This window comes from Saccostrea echinata, unplaced genomic scaffold (assembly GCF_033153115.1).
Source record: "Saccostrea echinata isolate AGI-Se365-2 ecotype Australia unplaced genomic scaffold, CSIRO_AGI_Sech_v1 ptg000025l, whole genome shotgun sequence".
In the NCBI taxonomy this organism is placed as follows: Eukaryota; Metazoa; Mollusca; class Bivalvia; order Ostreida; family Ostreidae; genus Saccostrea; species Saccostrea echinata.
In genome coordinates this window covers 11,687,771-11,704,487 of record NW_026889774.1, presented here as the reverse complement: position 1 = coordinate 11,704,487, position 16,717 = coordinate 11,687,771, and the positions used below count along the sequence as shown (strand labels likewise).

Genomic DNA, 16,717 nt, shown 5'->3' with positions numbered 1-16,717 from the left:
TTATACTTAAAAGTTGAAACCAGTATAGAATTGGAAAGGAGACGTGCGAAATCTTTAGCTTTATATTCCTTTTTTTAATGATTCGCACTTTTATTGGGTTTTACTATTACGTCTGAAAAAATGGAACAAAATATTTTATTATCGTAACATATATATTTATAACATGCAAATAAATTACTTTTACGTACATTTACATACACAAAAAAATTCAAATTTACAATGTATACAATATGATCATTAAATGATAAGCCCTGTAAACATTAAATATAATACTGTTTTCATAATACTATAGTTCTGAAATCAAATATATTCAGTATATAAATGTTTCATAAATTAATCTCGGTAGCAAACATGACTGGGAAATCATGATGAAAATTTTTGTAAATATGATTTGTACGATTACATGCCATTCTGAAATGTGATTGCGTTGTGTTGTATTCCGGAAAAGCTTATTTAGCTTGATATTTTTTGCTTGAGTGCGTTCTCCGTACTGTGTCCAAAAGTTTTGCCGTATCGGAACTTTTGACCTACAATAACAGAATATTTTTAAGTTTAAGAGGTACAGCAGAAATAAAGCAATCATTATTTAATACATCTGAAAAAAGGAAAACTAAAGAAGCAAATGGCCTAAACTGAGTATGTTCATAAGCAAGAAAAGCAATTTTAGGAAAAACATTGATCGGTTTGGAAAAGAAATCAAATAAGAAGAAGAAAAGGCACTTTGCTGTACACATATAAGCTTTTAACTATACTTCTCAAAATCTGATAAATTTTAACCATTACATAAGTTACACAAATACTTTTTCATTTATATCTACAGGGCATTTGAATTTTCTTGGATAATAACGGTAAAGTTCCCTTAAATAATTTTAGAATATGAATAAAACAACTGGACTTACCTGGAATATGACCTGTGTAATGTGGAACAAGACCAGTTTCCACTGGGTAAATAGGTCTACCATCTACCATTTGAGTGGCGGATCTATCAATATTAACGCTCTTTGAAGCCTTAACAGACTGAGATCTGAGATCGTCTGTGAATTCATTGAGAGCTAGGTGTGTTATGATTGGATAACCCATTCCTAGCTGACCACGGCTTCTTGGAACAAATCCGGTGTAACCTGCATAATCGGAAGGCTTTTGTTTTTAATGATATAACTCATGAACTACATGTTCTAAACTTTTTACTACAGGTACATTTTAACTTCTTCACTATAATCAAAAGTACATATGTGACAATATCCTTCATATCAGATAAGAGGCTGTAATAGAACCACCAGTGTGGCTCCCAAATGATAACTTGGGCTTTTACAATGAAAGGTGATGTCTTCCTTTAATTAGCACAGGTCTGTTAAAAAATCATGCAAAATAGCTATAAAAGTTAATTCTAATGGTTCTCAGAATTCGTTGATTTTCCAAACATAGATTTCTCTGGCATTTTCTTCATGAAACTAACTTGTGTAAGTGTCAAAATTATGAATTAGGGAAAACAGGCTAGGGATGATCCGTGGATCAAAATACGTGTAAATTTTATACTTATTACATGAATCCACTTTTTCTTATATTATGTATGTTCAATGAAACCCTCATTTTTTATTCTTGCCCCAGTAGGGAACCATTGTTTTAACAAATTTGAATGTAACTACATCTGCATGGCCATAGGACCCGGGGGAACTCCCCCCCCCCCCCCCGCCAATAATTTTGCCGATAGAAAATCGAGCTACTTTATGCTTGTGCACCCTCAATAAAAACGTCTGATGACCTTTTTTGGTTGATAGTGCCCCCTCAACTGAAAATGTATTGCTGTGCCCCCCCCCTCCCCCAAACTGAAATTGCTTCCTACGGGCCTGATAATGCTTGCATTTTCAGTTTTACTGTTCTTACTAGTATGAAGATCCCTATTGTGGTCTGATCCTTTTCCCCCTGGGATTATGAATTGAACAAATTTGAATTTCCAAACCATGGAGATGCTTTTTCTAAAATAGTTGGACAAATTGTACAACATTGTTCTTTAAAAAAGACTTTCTTGGCATTTTATTCCTTAGTGAACATGACTATACATCTGAGTAAAACTTTCACCACATATTGTGGCCCTATCCCTCTCCCTGGCCTAACAGTTCTGGAGAGGAATTCGGAAATGTTTAAAGTTCACAAGATGCAACGGACGACGAGAGTGGAAAACAGAAAAGCAACAGGTTACTTTATAGTGTCCAAGAGGACTTTTATTACTGAAATAGAAAGTATTACTTAGAATCTTATAGTAATTACCTTACCTGACATAAAATTCTTCCTAGTATCGTTATTATCTAGATAATAAGGTGACAATGGCTGAGAAATCGCGTGTTTGGAGACGAAGGGTTTGGGTTCTCTGGCAATGGGTTGTAAGGGGGTCATATACCTGCTGCTTATTTCCTGAAAGAATGCATTAGGCAAAAAATACATATTTAGAAAGAGTTATTGAATTTAATTGCATCGAAGAGTTATTTTTTTTATTATGAAATATAAAGTTAACGAACAGTGATCGTGCTCAAAAGTCGAACGAAACAATAGAAATTAGAACAGAGCAAACACGAACTGAGGTGGGTACAAGTGACATGGAGGAGTAAGCATCCCCTTTTGACTGGTTGCTGAGCTTTTTATTTTGTTTAGGTACTGGAAGTATCCAATGTAAAATTGTATTTCATTCCACCTAGGTTAACTAGGTAATTGTACCGAAAATAGAATTTGTGAAATGTTTGAATATTTTTGATATCCTTGTAGCATCAACTTATTTGTTAGAGGGTGCCTCGGTTTAGAAATTGGTCGTAAGCAGAACATGCTCGTGCGTGTCGATCGAATCAACTGGAAGACAAAAATACCTTATCTAAGTTCCGGTTCTATGTCTTTCAACCCTTGTGCCTACATATTTTAAAGTTTACTCCTATCATTATGAGACAAAGATCTTGTATTTAGATAAACGTAACATCGAGAAAACATCTGGCATTTATGTCATTAGCATTAAGCATAATACATGTATTAATAGATAATTGGTGAACCAGCATTTTAAAAATATAACTAATTTGCAAAAATTTGCGAAACATTTTCTCTGTAGAATCGACATACCGGAAGTTTTTGTGAGATCCCCGGTGCCACTGGACTTCCGGATTGAATAGCTGTTGTAAGTTTCAGTTCGTTCATCTTGTGTTGGTGAGCTTGCTGATCTATCTCGAAATCTATGATGGCATTTCTACTGTTTAATGCATACCGCTTCCCAAAATAGTGTTGACCTTTTGGTATAAAACCTATTAAAAGATTAATTTAGAAAATTAAAATAACTAAAATACATTAACATTAATTTTTAACTTTAATATATTTTTCAAAATTAACTGTACCAAATATTTGGTTTTCCTTCATAAGTAATTTTATGTTTTTCAAGAAAAAGAAATAATTTTACAATATTGTGCATCAGAACTCGTTACCCGTGTATCCCGGAACCATATTTTCCACTAGTTTTTGGTCTCCCCAGCTCTGGGTCCGTTTCTGTAATAACTTGGAATCGGATTCTGGTTTTGGGGTGATGTCTGCTAGCACTAATTTACCCGAGCTCGCCACCCCGGGGTTTCTCAACAAGTTACAAGTGGTTCTACCAAAGGTTTCCCCAATCTGGTATTTAAACTGGGGACAAAAACCACCATATCTATAACAGAGAGTAAAACTGTTATTGTTTGTTTTGTTTTACAACTAAACGACAAGATTAAGATAAGCCCCTTAAACGCTAAACTTTTAAAGCCCTGAAACAATAGGTTAAAGACCAATTATGTAATCAATATGCAGAGCGCAGAATGTATGTGAATTTTTGACAACTTTCCATATCACTGGATTTCAGTTAAATGAATATACCCCTTACGTTTTTGAGCAAAGGTACATCATTCTTAAAACCGTTTACAAGCCTACAATTTGATAAAGCCTACAAAATGATAACTATGGGTTTTAAACAGGTGTAATTACTTGGCATTTAAAGAAATTATCTTTTTATGCTGACACTAATGGACAAAAAATATATACAAAGCTATATAAAGAGCTTTAATTTCTGTAAAAACAAAATGTTCTTCATGGTATACATGTACATGTGAATTCTATGCATATATAATATCAGCAATGCTTTCACAAGAAACTCAAGTTTGCTTGCAATCATTTTAAATCTCAAATTTAATTGCATTCATAAAAAAAATGATATACATGTATATAAATTGAACAACACCAGTATACTCTAAGGTAAGAAGAATATTTTCATCATCTGAAAAGGGGGTTTCTGTTTATGCAGCCGCAGTGTATTTATTTATATAATGCAGTAAGAATTTTTTAAGGGGGGTCTATAAATTAAATTTCTATTAAGTATCTGAACTACTTTTTCGTAATATATTTTAATAGGAATGAAAACGTGTATATCATGCAATACCAAAGGCAGTTATTTTGTTCAATAAGATACACAAAAAAGAATTTTACATGAATGTTTACACTTTCCAAGTATACATTTTATAATTCGAAAGACGGCATATTTAGTGCAATAATTTCTTAATTACAAAATTTAATGACAAAACAAGTTTAGCTCAAAAAAAAAAATTAAGCAAAATTTACAAGTGATATACAGTGTATTAATTGCTGTTCTCATGGGGTCTTTGTAAGGGTAAACAGTAATTCATCAGTGTGTGTAGTAGTGACAATATTACATTTTTTTTTAAAGCAAACCTATATAAGACTAATTCAGCTTACACAGTAAATAAAATGGTAATTTAATTGACAATCAAATGAATCATCTTATACATTTATACTTTTTTGTATCAACGAGAAGAATTATTTTTTTAGTTACTTAATAAATTGATAAACTAGGATGGTAAACAAGCAAATTCAAAGAATCGTGGTTCCCTGCTTTTGGTGTCTTGGTATTTGGGATGCAATTATTTATGACATATTGTAACTGTCTTATCTGTATGTCTTTGAAACTTGTAGGTCAAGGTCATGAAGTCAAAAATGATATACTTTTGTGAAAGATGTTGTAATTGGTAATGTACATGCAAAATATGAAAATCCTATCCCTCTCAATCAAAAGTTATTACCAAAGTAAAACAAAAATGAAAAAGATTGTAGGTTTAACTTTAAGGTCAAGGTCTTGAGGTCAAAAACCAAAGTACATCGGAAAGGTCTTGAAACTAATATTGCACATGTCAAATATAAAATGCCCTATCTTTCTCATTCAAAAGTTATCAGCACTGTTAAAATTTTTGAAAATTAGGACAAACTTCAGTCAAATAGTCATTGTACAATTGGAAACGTCGTGTCAAAGGTAATGCACATATCAAATAATGCCCTCTCTTCTTTTCGTATAAAGTTTGCAGCAATGATTTTTTTTGTTTGGAAAATTAGGTCAGACTAGAAGGTCAAGACCATGGGGTCAAATATCATACCACATTTGGAAACTTTGGCACTAGTACAAAATAAACACCCTCTCTTCTCTCATTCATAAGTTATCACCAAAGTTAAAATATTTTTAAAATAATTAGGTTAAGCTTCAAGGTCAAGGTCACGGAGTCCAAAGTCATAGTAAATTTTGAAAGGTCCCGTCACAGGTAATGTACATTTGAAATATGAAAGCCCTATCTATTCTCATGCAAAAGTTATGACCAAGGTAAAAGTTTTCGTGACAGACCACAGACTGACAGATGGACAGACAGCTAAACTGACAGACAGACAGACAGATTAACAGACTGGCAGATGAATGAGATTTAAAGTCCCCTCGCTTTCGCGAAAGCGGGGAACAATATTACGTATACAGATATCTCTATATTAATGATATTCAAAGAATCACACCCGCCAACTACAAGTATCGTTTTTTTTTTCTTTTGTTTTTCTTTCTTTTTTTTTTAATAGATTCAATTTTTAGTGAACAAAATTATTTTTTATCCTATTGTATGTCGTGTTACTTTAGTAACTTTACAAGCTTTCTTATCATTAAACTCCCGGTAAAATTATATGCTTCCATTCCAGCATAAGCTACTGACTTCCCCATGAAAAAATTCTCTTATGAATGGAGTTTACAGAAATATAGATAAATTCAATATAAGAATAAATTATATTTTTTATAGGTAGAACTTTTTCGTTTTCAACAAAAAATATAAATATTAAAACACACACACACACACGCATAAAACAAAGTCTAGCTCTATTTCGCATTCCACCCAGACAAAATCGATGTTTAAAAAAAAAAAAACCTTTTCTCCCGCTGAGTTTATTGAAGAACGTACGAAAGTCTATTGAATTTTTTTAATGCAACGTATTTGAATGTTAAAATTTGAATGAAAGGAATTAGATTTGTTCTCATGAAAGATATTGATTTCAAAACCGAGAGCAATCGAAATTAATACAATCTGTTTCCCTAAGCCTTTTTTTTCATTCAGTGTGCACCGCAAAATAAGTCAATACGCATAACGGTGGCTCAGTCAATAGGTCATTTATACTTAATTTGCTAGTTAAACATCTGCTTAAAGAAAAAAAATAAATAACTAAGTGAAAACCATATTTCAATATTGCCATATCATTTTTGCTATTTCTAAGTCTTATTTACAAATTACTGTGTGTACTTTGTACTATGATAGCCATTCAAATGAAACAAGTTTTTCGATATATAGATTCACGTGGACAATTAATCTTGGAAAAAGCAATAAAACGATCGTTAAATTTATATTTGAAAATTTTATTTAAAAAAAAACAACAACAACAATATTTTGTTAATTAGACATAGATCTTACGTAAACATTCTTCTCACTGTGATTTAAATCTCTTCAACAAAGACCACCTGCTTTGATTTTTGCATTTTAAAAACCCCCATTCACTTTTCCGTACACAGAAGTTTGAGCATTCAGTATAGTTCAAAATATTGTGCGCAATTCAGTAATTCTTCATTACATTGCAACATGGTAAAAAGAAAATTCTGCTAATTAAACGCCGTTGTTTAAGAATCAATAACTAGTCTTACCCTGGTGTGTGATATGGGTCCGGGGTCATCAGAATGCTTTTTCCAATTGGCATGATTGCGTTCGTAAATTATTCACAATATTTTATTCCTGTTTCCCGGTTTATGCGCTAAAACACCGAGTATCTATGGAACAATCACGTGACGTCACTGATTGTGTCGTAAGACGTCTACAAAATTAGTACAAAATCGTGTGCACGACAAAAACCGCACGATTAGATATCCTCAAGTCATACAAATTCTAAAAGCCTGGCGACTTTCACTTCTTATTATATTGGCTGATTTACTAGCTTATGAATTATAATCATTATTTTAGGATTTTAAAAAGATGCACAATATTCAGTGTTCATGGCGCTTGGTTTATTTTTGACGTTAAAGTGTAATAATCCATTGTGTTTGTGCAAATCACGCCGAAACTCTCCGATATAAATCAATTAGATTATAAAGATAAGATTTTTATATACCTCTGCATGTGTTCTTAAAATCTTGACTGCCACATTAAAAATTGTAAATTCCGTTAGCACAGATACACTACTTCGATCAAAAGGTTTAATTAGATTTATTTTTTCTTTGGATCCAACAGTATTTTTTTTTCCGCGGATCAATATTAATTAACTATAGAAAAAAGCCATATTCCTGAAGTTGAAAGTTTAAAAAAAAAAACAAAAAAAAAAAAAAACAAAAAAAAAACTATCATTCTAATGAAATATAATTTTTTAACATTTGAATGTCTACGTACATTATATATGATAAAGATTTAAAATAATACAGGAGATAGTTGTATATATCGATGTACATTTCTGAATGATGCGCGAATGAATGAAAGCGCTTACAACAGACATTATTGCTTCTGCTGACAAATAAAATGACATGGCAATGTTTTAGTTCAAACTAAAACAAGTCTTAAAAATCATTTTGTTAATGCGTACTGTACGGATCATATTTACTGGTATTATAGTTTTAAGACTTTTAAATATTTTCTTAAAACTCTCACTTACATATTCTTACTTTTCGGGGGTAGTTTGTTTTCTTTATCTTTTTTTGTAAAACTTTTAATCAATTACATTGTAAAATCCACCCCCACCCCGCCCCCACCCTTCAACTTTTTTCCTCCGAAATGGTTCCAGTTCTTGTCTTGCAGAAGTCTTTCAAATCAGCTTCACGAAGAGCGATATAGGTATCTGAGGAATACAATTCTAATATGAAAAAAAAATCAGACACCCATAATAGAGATTATTTGAAATGACACAAGCCAATTAATGTACGTAAGAGGGTCGGGCAGTCGTTGTCATCTTTAGTCTGCATCATCCAGACGTTTGCGTTTACATTCACACGTCTGGATTATGCAGACAATGTCATTATACAAAAATGGCTTTCAAATCAATTTCACAGTTGGCTTAGTAGAAAAAAAAACAGCAAATGTAAATATTAGACCACATAAAACTCCTGGAAAAGAATATCTCTGAAATTGCATTAAATATTATACATTTAACATTTTTATCTTTGTGAAATAATACTTTATGGCTAGAAAAATCACTTAATATTTTTCTTGTAATCTGTGGGTAATTTGTTGACCACCCAATCTCCTTAAAACTTTTTGGTGACTAATGATACCAGGGGATGATACTTTTTGATGTGAGCTGAAATGGAAGATTGATATTTTTAATATATGTGTTACTTTAAAAGTTTAAATCTAAAGTTTAAACTTATCTATAACTATAGTTAAAGATGAGTTTAAACTTTAGATTTAAACTTTTAATGTAACATATATTGGTCATATCAATTCATACAATACTGATATCTTTCCAAACATTGTCTAAATATTTACAAAAAGAGTTTCTTGTGTTATACTTAAAAAAAAAAGAAGTTTTTTTTTATCTCTTAGACCTTAATAAACATTTTCTAGACGTGATGCTCGGGTAGGGAGTTCCAGGTATGAGAACAAAGGCAAGATTTTTCAACTTTTCTTATGATTTTCATATAAATGTACATGATGTATAATATATAAATCAACTTTGCTTTGCATATGCGATTACCATATGAAATATGGATTTGTTTTTTTCGAAAATTGGCTAGATGACCTTCTTTGTTTCCTGAAACAAAATGATTCTTTTTTAAAGTTAATGAAAATTTGTGAAAGTTCGTAAATTGCACAGTCAATTGACATTCAAAGGACTGTTATGTATGATATTACTTAAACACCAATTAAACCTTATTTTGAAAGAGTACATGTATTAATCACAGTAGTTGTTTTATTGTATTGTTCCAATAGTCATCTTTAAAAAAAAAAATATTACACTTAAGAACAGTCAAAGCTTGTTATATCGAACCCGACAGAACCGATATTATATTTCGAAATATCCGAGGATTCGACATGAAGTATTTTTGTTCTTTGTGTATGATGAAAGGACAGACAGACAAGATCAGGGTTTTTCTTTGCAATTTTGCCAAAAGATAAAACAAATTTATAGACCCTATCGCCTTATATCTATCTTACCATATTAAACACAATTTTTTGTGATCATTTTAATTTTAATTAATATTGAAAGTCCGTTCTTCAATTAATGGAGGACAATGGAATATTAAAAAAAAAAAATCCCTGATAAACAAAGGTCTTTGGATTAAAAGAACACTCCATTAGTTTCCTGCATGGTCACTGAACTTAATATATACATGTACAATGTTTTCAAATCTATATCTAATTGACAAGAAAAGAATTTACACAAACAAACTACATATTCTGTAGGATTTACGTATATGTTTTTATTATTTGTCTCTATCTTTCCCAGCTAGTATCTGACTGGCTCAAACTACCGGTCAAACTACTTGTGGAGTAGACTTTCACCTCTAAAACCTCCTCAGGAAAAACTGGCTCTAAAGTAGTATTTTTCCCGGGAAAATATTTGGACCCCCTTCCACGGAAAAAAATGACTCTAGAGTAGGATTTCTCCTATGGAAATTCCACACCAAATTCAAATTTCCGGGGGGAAATCCTACTCTGTGTAATAGTTATATAGTTCGATTTCCCCAGACCCAATCCCCCCATGAAATATCATGGTTGTACTTATATATGGGGGATACATTGTTACAAGTGTGTGTCCCAAATGGCGACCAGTTTCATTGAAGCATACGAAGTAGGAAAAATTGAAAATTTTAAATCTCATTTTTCTCAATTTTTTTGAAGTATTAATATCTAATTCTTTTTATCTGGTCAAACTGGTTTCTGAAAAAAAAATATGGTACAATGTAATAGGGTGAACAAATTTTTAACTGTATCCATGGAAACAAAGGGAATTTTATTTTAAATGGATTTTTTTCTCAAATTGTATTTCAAACTACATGTACATAATATTGATGTGTAAGTGAGATTTTGGTGTTTAAATATCCAAAATAGCTGCCGTTGCCATGGAACTAAATATATTAAGTTTATTTCTTTCAAAAAAAAATAAAGTTTTGCAAAACTGTAAGGGGATTTGTTTTCTGCTTTCAAATCCAATATTACAACGCTTGGGTCGTGGGGGCATATTTATGCTTAGGGTTGCAAAAGCAGTGTTTCTTGTATTGTTTTGTTTTTGGCTTTTTTCCCTTTGGAGAAATGTTCGCTTCAAATACTCATAAAATGGTAGGTTGAACCTATCAATAACATAAATTGTAGGATTTGTAAAAAGGATGGATTCATAGATAAAACACTGGGCCTTTTAGTGGGCAAACAAATTATCAAATCACTAAAGGTGGCCTGATATACATTTTAAAATCCGTGAACAAACAGGTACCGCTGCGCCGAGAGAGGGTGTTGAGGCATCGAATCTTACGATTATTTTAGCGACTACTTTTACGATTTCCTGCGAGTTAAAATTTTGGGTTGAGACTCAATGATTTGAAGTATATATGGATCCAATTATGATCAATTATATTGATCAATTATAATCAATTACTTATTTTAAGATTTCACACTAAATTTGACAATTCTTGAGTTGGAAACACGCATATTTCCATTAAAAATCAGTTGACTCTTATAAACTTTTAGCCAAAATATTGTCGATATGATTTAAGCATTGATAAAAGAGGGGGAATCCTGTTTTGAGAAAGAAAGTGGAGGAAATTTGGCTCTAGTGCGAGACTTCCCCTCAGGGGGAACTCCTACTCTGAGTACAGATTCCGGGGGGGGGGGGGGTTGGCTATGGGGGAAATCCTACTCTACAACACCGGTAGATCACATGATGTAGTGTAAAACACCATACAGACTAGGTGTTTCTAAGGTTATCTTCTAAAATAAAATTCTGACCTAATGTTCCTAAAATTGAAAACAATCTTCTATGAAATAACAATACGGTTATGAAAACACAGGCGACAATTATTCATCGAAACTTTTCAGTCCAATGTTGTATCATAAACCAAAATGACTAATCAACAAACATTTCAGTATTTATTAGACAACACATAAGTAATGAAGATGATGAAACCGTATCCCCAAATATGCAATATAAATGCACTGTAAGTTTATTTAATGATCACATTAATTATCACATTGACTCAGTTGGCACCAATATTTGTTAGATGCGTACGAAACTACAATTAAATTTTGAATACTTGCATTACATGTACGAGAATAAAATTAAAGGCATACAAAATTACAAGTATTATGTAAACAAATTAAAACCTCCATTCAGGAAGTTTTTATAAAGATTTATATAACCTGTCTATATATGTTACAGTTCCTATCATATTAACGTACACGTATACAACATTAAATATAAGCAAAAACATTCAAGTACAGAAAAATAGATTTATAAAAATACTGTTCACAGGAAGGTTGAAAATCTCACGAGAGAACAGACACGCTTTGCGAGTATTGCAACATGTTCTGAACATGTATTGTTGAATGAAGCTGGCACCATCGATCTTTATAATCAGTATGATGATGAAAATGTCTTTGTCCTGTTATTTTGTGCTCGTTTGTGCAGTAGTGGAGCAGACTGGGCACGAATTCTGCTGATAGCTGTAGGCCTACACAATCTATCAACAATACTACTAAGTTCATGAGCATCCACAACCCTCCAAGTGCCCGGATAATGTTTTTTAAGTTCAGGGTATTTGTGTTGCATATATGGTCTGCTCTTGAACTCCCTCATTGTTTTAGAATGTTGCTCTTCGTAGGCTTTTCGCTCATGTGACCACAAAACTGACCTTCGTGCACTTGCAGTGGTTGGCCTAGTCACTGTGTTGTCGACGTAAGTCAGGGTTGTTTCCTGTAGTGGTGGACCGAAGACCTCCCTCCGAATGAATTCTTCACTGACATTGCTCTGCGGGGTAAAGAAGTGTAAAAATGGGTATATGTATTATAAATCATAGATTTCAGAGTTGAAAAAAAAATCAAAATAGAAAGACAATTCCCATCAGTACACTTTGATTAAATTAAATTTAATTTCTTAAATTGAATTGTAACAATTCTATAGATGAAGACTAAACTCAAGCATCCTTGGCAGAACATTTCAGGCAGCATGTAAGTGGAATTATTGTCAAACACAGCAAATCTTTTAATAGGTTACTATATAATTATATATCTTATCAAAATCGAGAGTTATCTTTCTTAACAGACGGACACGTCACTTTAATCAACGCTGAAAGACAAAGTCATATTTCAATTCTTCATTTGTCAAATCTTTTGCACTGTAAATTTATCTCTGCTCACTTCCCCCTTTTTTAATTAAAATTTTTTTTTCAAAATTTCTTTAAAAAAAATTTAATGGGATTTATAATTATTTTCTCTCTATTTCTGATCACTGTTTAAAAAACATAACATATCAAAGACATCGAATTTTTCCTAGGGGGCGTTTCACATATATACGTTATGTACAAATTATCAAGACTTTCAAAACGCTTGGAATAGGGTCCCAAATGAAAGAATTTGAAACGAAGTTGATAAGAAAGAATAAAATCGGGAAGTAGGTCCCCCAGGGTGAGCCTAAACTTTCTTTAGCCATCAGTTGGTCTACTATACCGGTATATGATGAAAATACTTTCAACAATAGTTTGCTTTCTAATTTACGACATACCTTGTTTCCTAAGAACAAAATCGAAAAGGCTTGCCATACCAATGCATTATTAATTGCATGGTGAACAAGAAAATGAATTATTAATTGCCTCTCAAATTAAAAACCTTTCACCCTCTTCTTGTTTCACTTTTGTTCTCTTGTTTTAAGTTCCCTAGGAGATGTGTTTTACTAGACACAACACGAACTAGTGAAATATAATGTCTGTCTCGGCCATCCCACTCAATGTCAGGTTGACATACTATGTATTATTATGGGGAGTTGTGTGTATCCGAAATAAAATTTTTCGATAACATTTCCCCCCAAAAAACCCAGATTCTATTTAAAATAAACAACAAACAAATAAACAAAAACGAAGAAACAAACAAAACAGTCGAGAAACAAAATTCTTTAGGTATTTGAATTATGGCTTGAAATGAAACACATGTTGGTCTATTGTATCATTTTATCTTCGAGCAAAAGAAGTTGGAATAGACTTATATTTACATAATATGCGATTTCTTCTTGAGGTTCCTTTGAAAGAAATATTCTAAGTTCAAACCGGGCTAACCCTTAATAACTTCAACCAATGAGGAGTAATATTGCAACCAAACCCCATCAATTTATCAAACTCTGTGTATTTTTTGAATGAAATAAATAAATTATTGGAATATTAATCCAAGTAATGTATTTCAGTTTTAAAACTTTATGAGTACTTTTTCGTTCATGCCTATTTTTTAATGAAGCGATAACACTTCGTGAAATATGCCAGGGTAAAAAGTATCATGTAGGTCATACCTTCGAGAATTTTCAGAACTGAAATACATTTTTTAAATTACTTCATCTATTATACACACTCTTTTACATTTTTTTTAAATTCAAATCTTATTCAGAAGACTGGATCATTGTTAAATATGACAACGACTGACTTCAAACACGATGGCATGATATTAGTGATTTTAAGGTAATCTTTTTTGGCAAGTGTATTTTGGGGAAAAAAACCATATCGTTCTCATAAACACGAATGGTCCAGAAATAACTAGATACCTTCGATCAAAAAAAAGTTATCGATGAACATTATTAATAGCCTAACTTAATCCATCGTCAGATCTATTTTTCTTTGTTTGCGAAGACCCGATGATATTATACAGATACCCTTTTTTAAGTCCACGTGAACCATCAAGATCACAAGTACGTTTGTTTGTAATAAATCTGATACAAAATAAGATATTTGTGTTCTGTAGGCGAACCTGTAACTTAACGTTTTAAATCCGCGGATGATATCGATTTTAGCCTTTGCAAACAATAAAGAATATACAATTTGCATTCCCGCAATGAAATATTAGTCTAAAGGTTTCCGCATATTTACATAGGCTAATTCAGTCCAAAATATTAAGTTTCTCCTAAGAACATTGTGATTTATAGAAGAAAGATTAAAATCAAAGTATACCTCATTGATGAGAGCAGCCTCTTCCTCTTCAGTCAGCATAAAGGTTGGAAACTGGTATTTCACGGATTGGCGCCGTTTGAAGTCCTCTCTCCGACTCTCGAACTGGGCAGACGATGACTGACGGCGCTGACTTCCGCCAGACATAGTCGACGGTCTGCGAGCTATGGAAACTGACATCTTCCTGTCTCATGCCATTGCTGTAAATAACTCACTAGTTGCCCACTGTCAACATTCCCACCTGAAAAAAAGATAAAGCTAGTAATCTTTATCAAGAGAAAGTTGCCAGGTGGTATAGTAGATGAAGCATGCACTTAAACTTTCCTACACCATTTAAAAAAATTACTTTATCCAAAGAATATGTTTTATTGATATCTTTTAAATCATATTATATGTGTATATGCAATGTTATATGATTATTTTTCTCTCGATAATGAAAGGTACATTGTTTTCTGAAATTAGAGAAATAGGAAAAGAACTTAGTATATATACATTCGAACTATACACATTTTTCATCTGAAAACGCTAACGCACTAAGATAAGATAGCTAGGCTTCCCAGTAAAGACAATTCTGTGAGTTCCAAAATTGTCTCAAAACTATGACAGACAAACAAAACGAGCAAACGGAGTGGAGTGGGGCCACACGACTTCTGTCTCTCAGTATCTAGTAGATCTTGCAAGATCTTTCCAAAACAGTGATGCAGCATGTATATTTTTGACGCAGGTTTCATTTTAAATGACATTTTGCCAATCTCATGGCTATTTAAATCTTTTACAGTTCCAATTAACAACCGTTATTTTCTACGGTTAAATCCGATCATTTTTTGAACTTTGATTTTTTTTCTTCAAAATTTGAATTTAAATTCTTTAAACATCCCAATAATAGGTTGGTTAAAATGTAATTTTATACTTAGACATGGGCTTTGCTATATATTTTTTTTTCCATTAGAAAGGTATTTATAAATTAATCATTCATATCTTGAACTGCATCGATTTAAAATTAAGATATTGAAAATATTGTACTTTTTCCGAAAGCTAGATTTAAATAAAAAGAATGCAGTACGTGTACTTACGTTTGTACTCAAATCTTTCTTCACAGTCTTGAAAAAAAACGGTCTTGAGCCTCAAAGACCAATATTTTAAATAGAATCAAGGCAAACATTTAATAAATAACAATAGATGCCTGAAGTCAATTAAGAGCCTCAGATTAGATCAGATCACGATACATATGACTTAACGACGGAACATTTCTATTTGTATATAAAGAAACAGTTACGAGTCTTTGCGTTAAAGAAAAAAAAACTTATCGGCTTTTAAAAGTCGCCGATCGTCCAGTGATTGACAAAAATAACTTTAATGCGTGGTTTTAGCATTTAATCCATAATTTGGTATTTAGACACTCGAATAAGAAAAATCATACGCGAGTATGCAGTAATGTTAAAAGGAACTGACTCTATGCAAAGTGATAAAGTTAGACGTCGGGAAATATAGCCATAGTGCAATAAAAAAATCGTTTGCTTGAAACTTATCAATAAAGGATATCTTACAAACCTACATATCTTGCAAACAATGTAAACTTTATGTTTTAGTTGTTAGGTACTCGTGAAAATGAATAAAAAAAGTCCTTTCTTAAATACTTTTGGAAGTGTGTTTTTAATTTCATGAATGCAAAGTCCTTGTTATTAAGGAGTATCTCTCTTCTAGGAAAGATAACTTAAATCTTACCATTTCTTTTAATTTACAATTTTTGTTCTTCAAGAATCTATATAGTATCTCACTCCAATTCTCAATGACCGTGTAGTATATAGGACAGCGCCGCGAGAATTCTATCGCCATCGAAAGGATTTTTTTAAAAATAATTTGTCTAATTGGTCGAGCGGTCTGGCGCGCTGTCCCTGCAATGCTAGGAGACAAGTTCCGCAGGTCGAGAGTTCAACCCCGGGCTGGGACGACAGTGGGTATCTTTATTTGTGCTTTCTATATTAATACAGTCAAACCTCGTTATCTCAAAGTCGATGGGACCGAGAAAAAACTTCGAGGTATCCGACGACTCGGTATATCAAGGGTAAAATACTCAAAGAATAAGTGGTTGGGACTTCAAAATCACTTCAACATATCCATGGTATTCGAGATATCGGTGTTCGAGATACCGAAGTTCAACTGTATTTCTTCCTTTAGGGCAGTTATGTTAGTTACGAAGTTTATTGTAAATGTGCTTCAAAAATAATA

At 32.3% G+C, this 16,717-nt stretch overlaps 2 protein-coding genes across 2 annotated transcripts; both read right to left on the bottom strand.

Annotated features, from left to right (window-relative positions):
• Nucleotides 1–181: 181 nt before the first annotated feature.
• Nucleotides 182–7,146, bottom strand: LOC133192624 (ciliary microtubule inner protein 2B-like). Its single transcript, XM_061328617.1, has 6 exons — nucleotides 7,013–7,146; nucleotides 3,459–3,676; nucleotides 3,103–3,281; nucleotides 2,274–2,412; nucleotides 900–1,121; nucleotides 182–527 (listed from the first exon to the last, which is right to left on the bottom strand). Exons 1-6 carry the CDS (start codon nucleotides 7,063–7,065, stop codon nucleotides 454–456), a joined length of 885 nt encoding a protein of 294 aa, XP_061184601.1. The 5' UTR covers nucleotides 7,066–7,146; the 3' UTR covers nucleotides 182–453.
• A 4,323-nt stretch (nucleotides 7,147–11,469) lies between these two features.
• LOC133192623 (uncharacterized) lies at nucleotides 11,470–14,690 on the bottom strand. Its single transcript, XM_061328616.1, has 2 exons — nucleotides 14,492–14,690; nucleotides 11,470–12,312 (listed from the first exon to the last, which is right to left on the bottom strand). Exons 1-2 carry the CDS (start codon nucleotides 14,666–14,668, stop codon nucleotides 11,920–11,922), a joined length of 570 nt encoding a protein of 189 aa, XP_061184600.1. The 5' UTR covers nucleotides 14,669–14,690; the 3' UTR covers nucleotides 11,470–11,919.
• Nucleotides 14,691–16,717: the final 2,027 nt, after the last annotated feature.

What these genes read in the sequence shown, in the direction of transcription:
- LOC133192624 (XM_061328617.1), bottom strand. Translation starts at nt 7,065, where the DNA reads ATGCCAATTGGAAAAAGCATTCTGATGACCCCGGACCCATATCACACA. An exon ending in TAGGAAGAATTTTATGTCAG is followed by an intron (nt 1,122 to 2,273) that starts GTAAGGTAATTA and finishes CCGATTATGCAG; the next exon opens with GTTACACCGGATTTGTTCCA. An exon ending in TTACACAGGTCATATTCCAG is followed by an intron (nt 528 to 899) that starts GTAAGTCCAGTT and finishes CTGTTATTGTAG; the next exon opens with GTCAAAAGTTCCGATACGGC.
- LOC133192623 (XM_061328616.1), bottom strand. Translation starts at nt 14,668, where the DNA reads ATGTCAGTTTCCATAGCTCGCAGACCGTCGACTATGTCTGGCGGAAGT. An exon ending in AGGCTGCTCTCATCAATGAG is followed by an intron (nt 12,313 to 14,491) that starts GTATACTTTGAT and finishes TTTACCCCGCAG; the next exon opens with AGCAATGTCAGTGAAGAATT.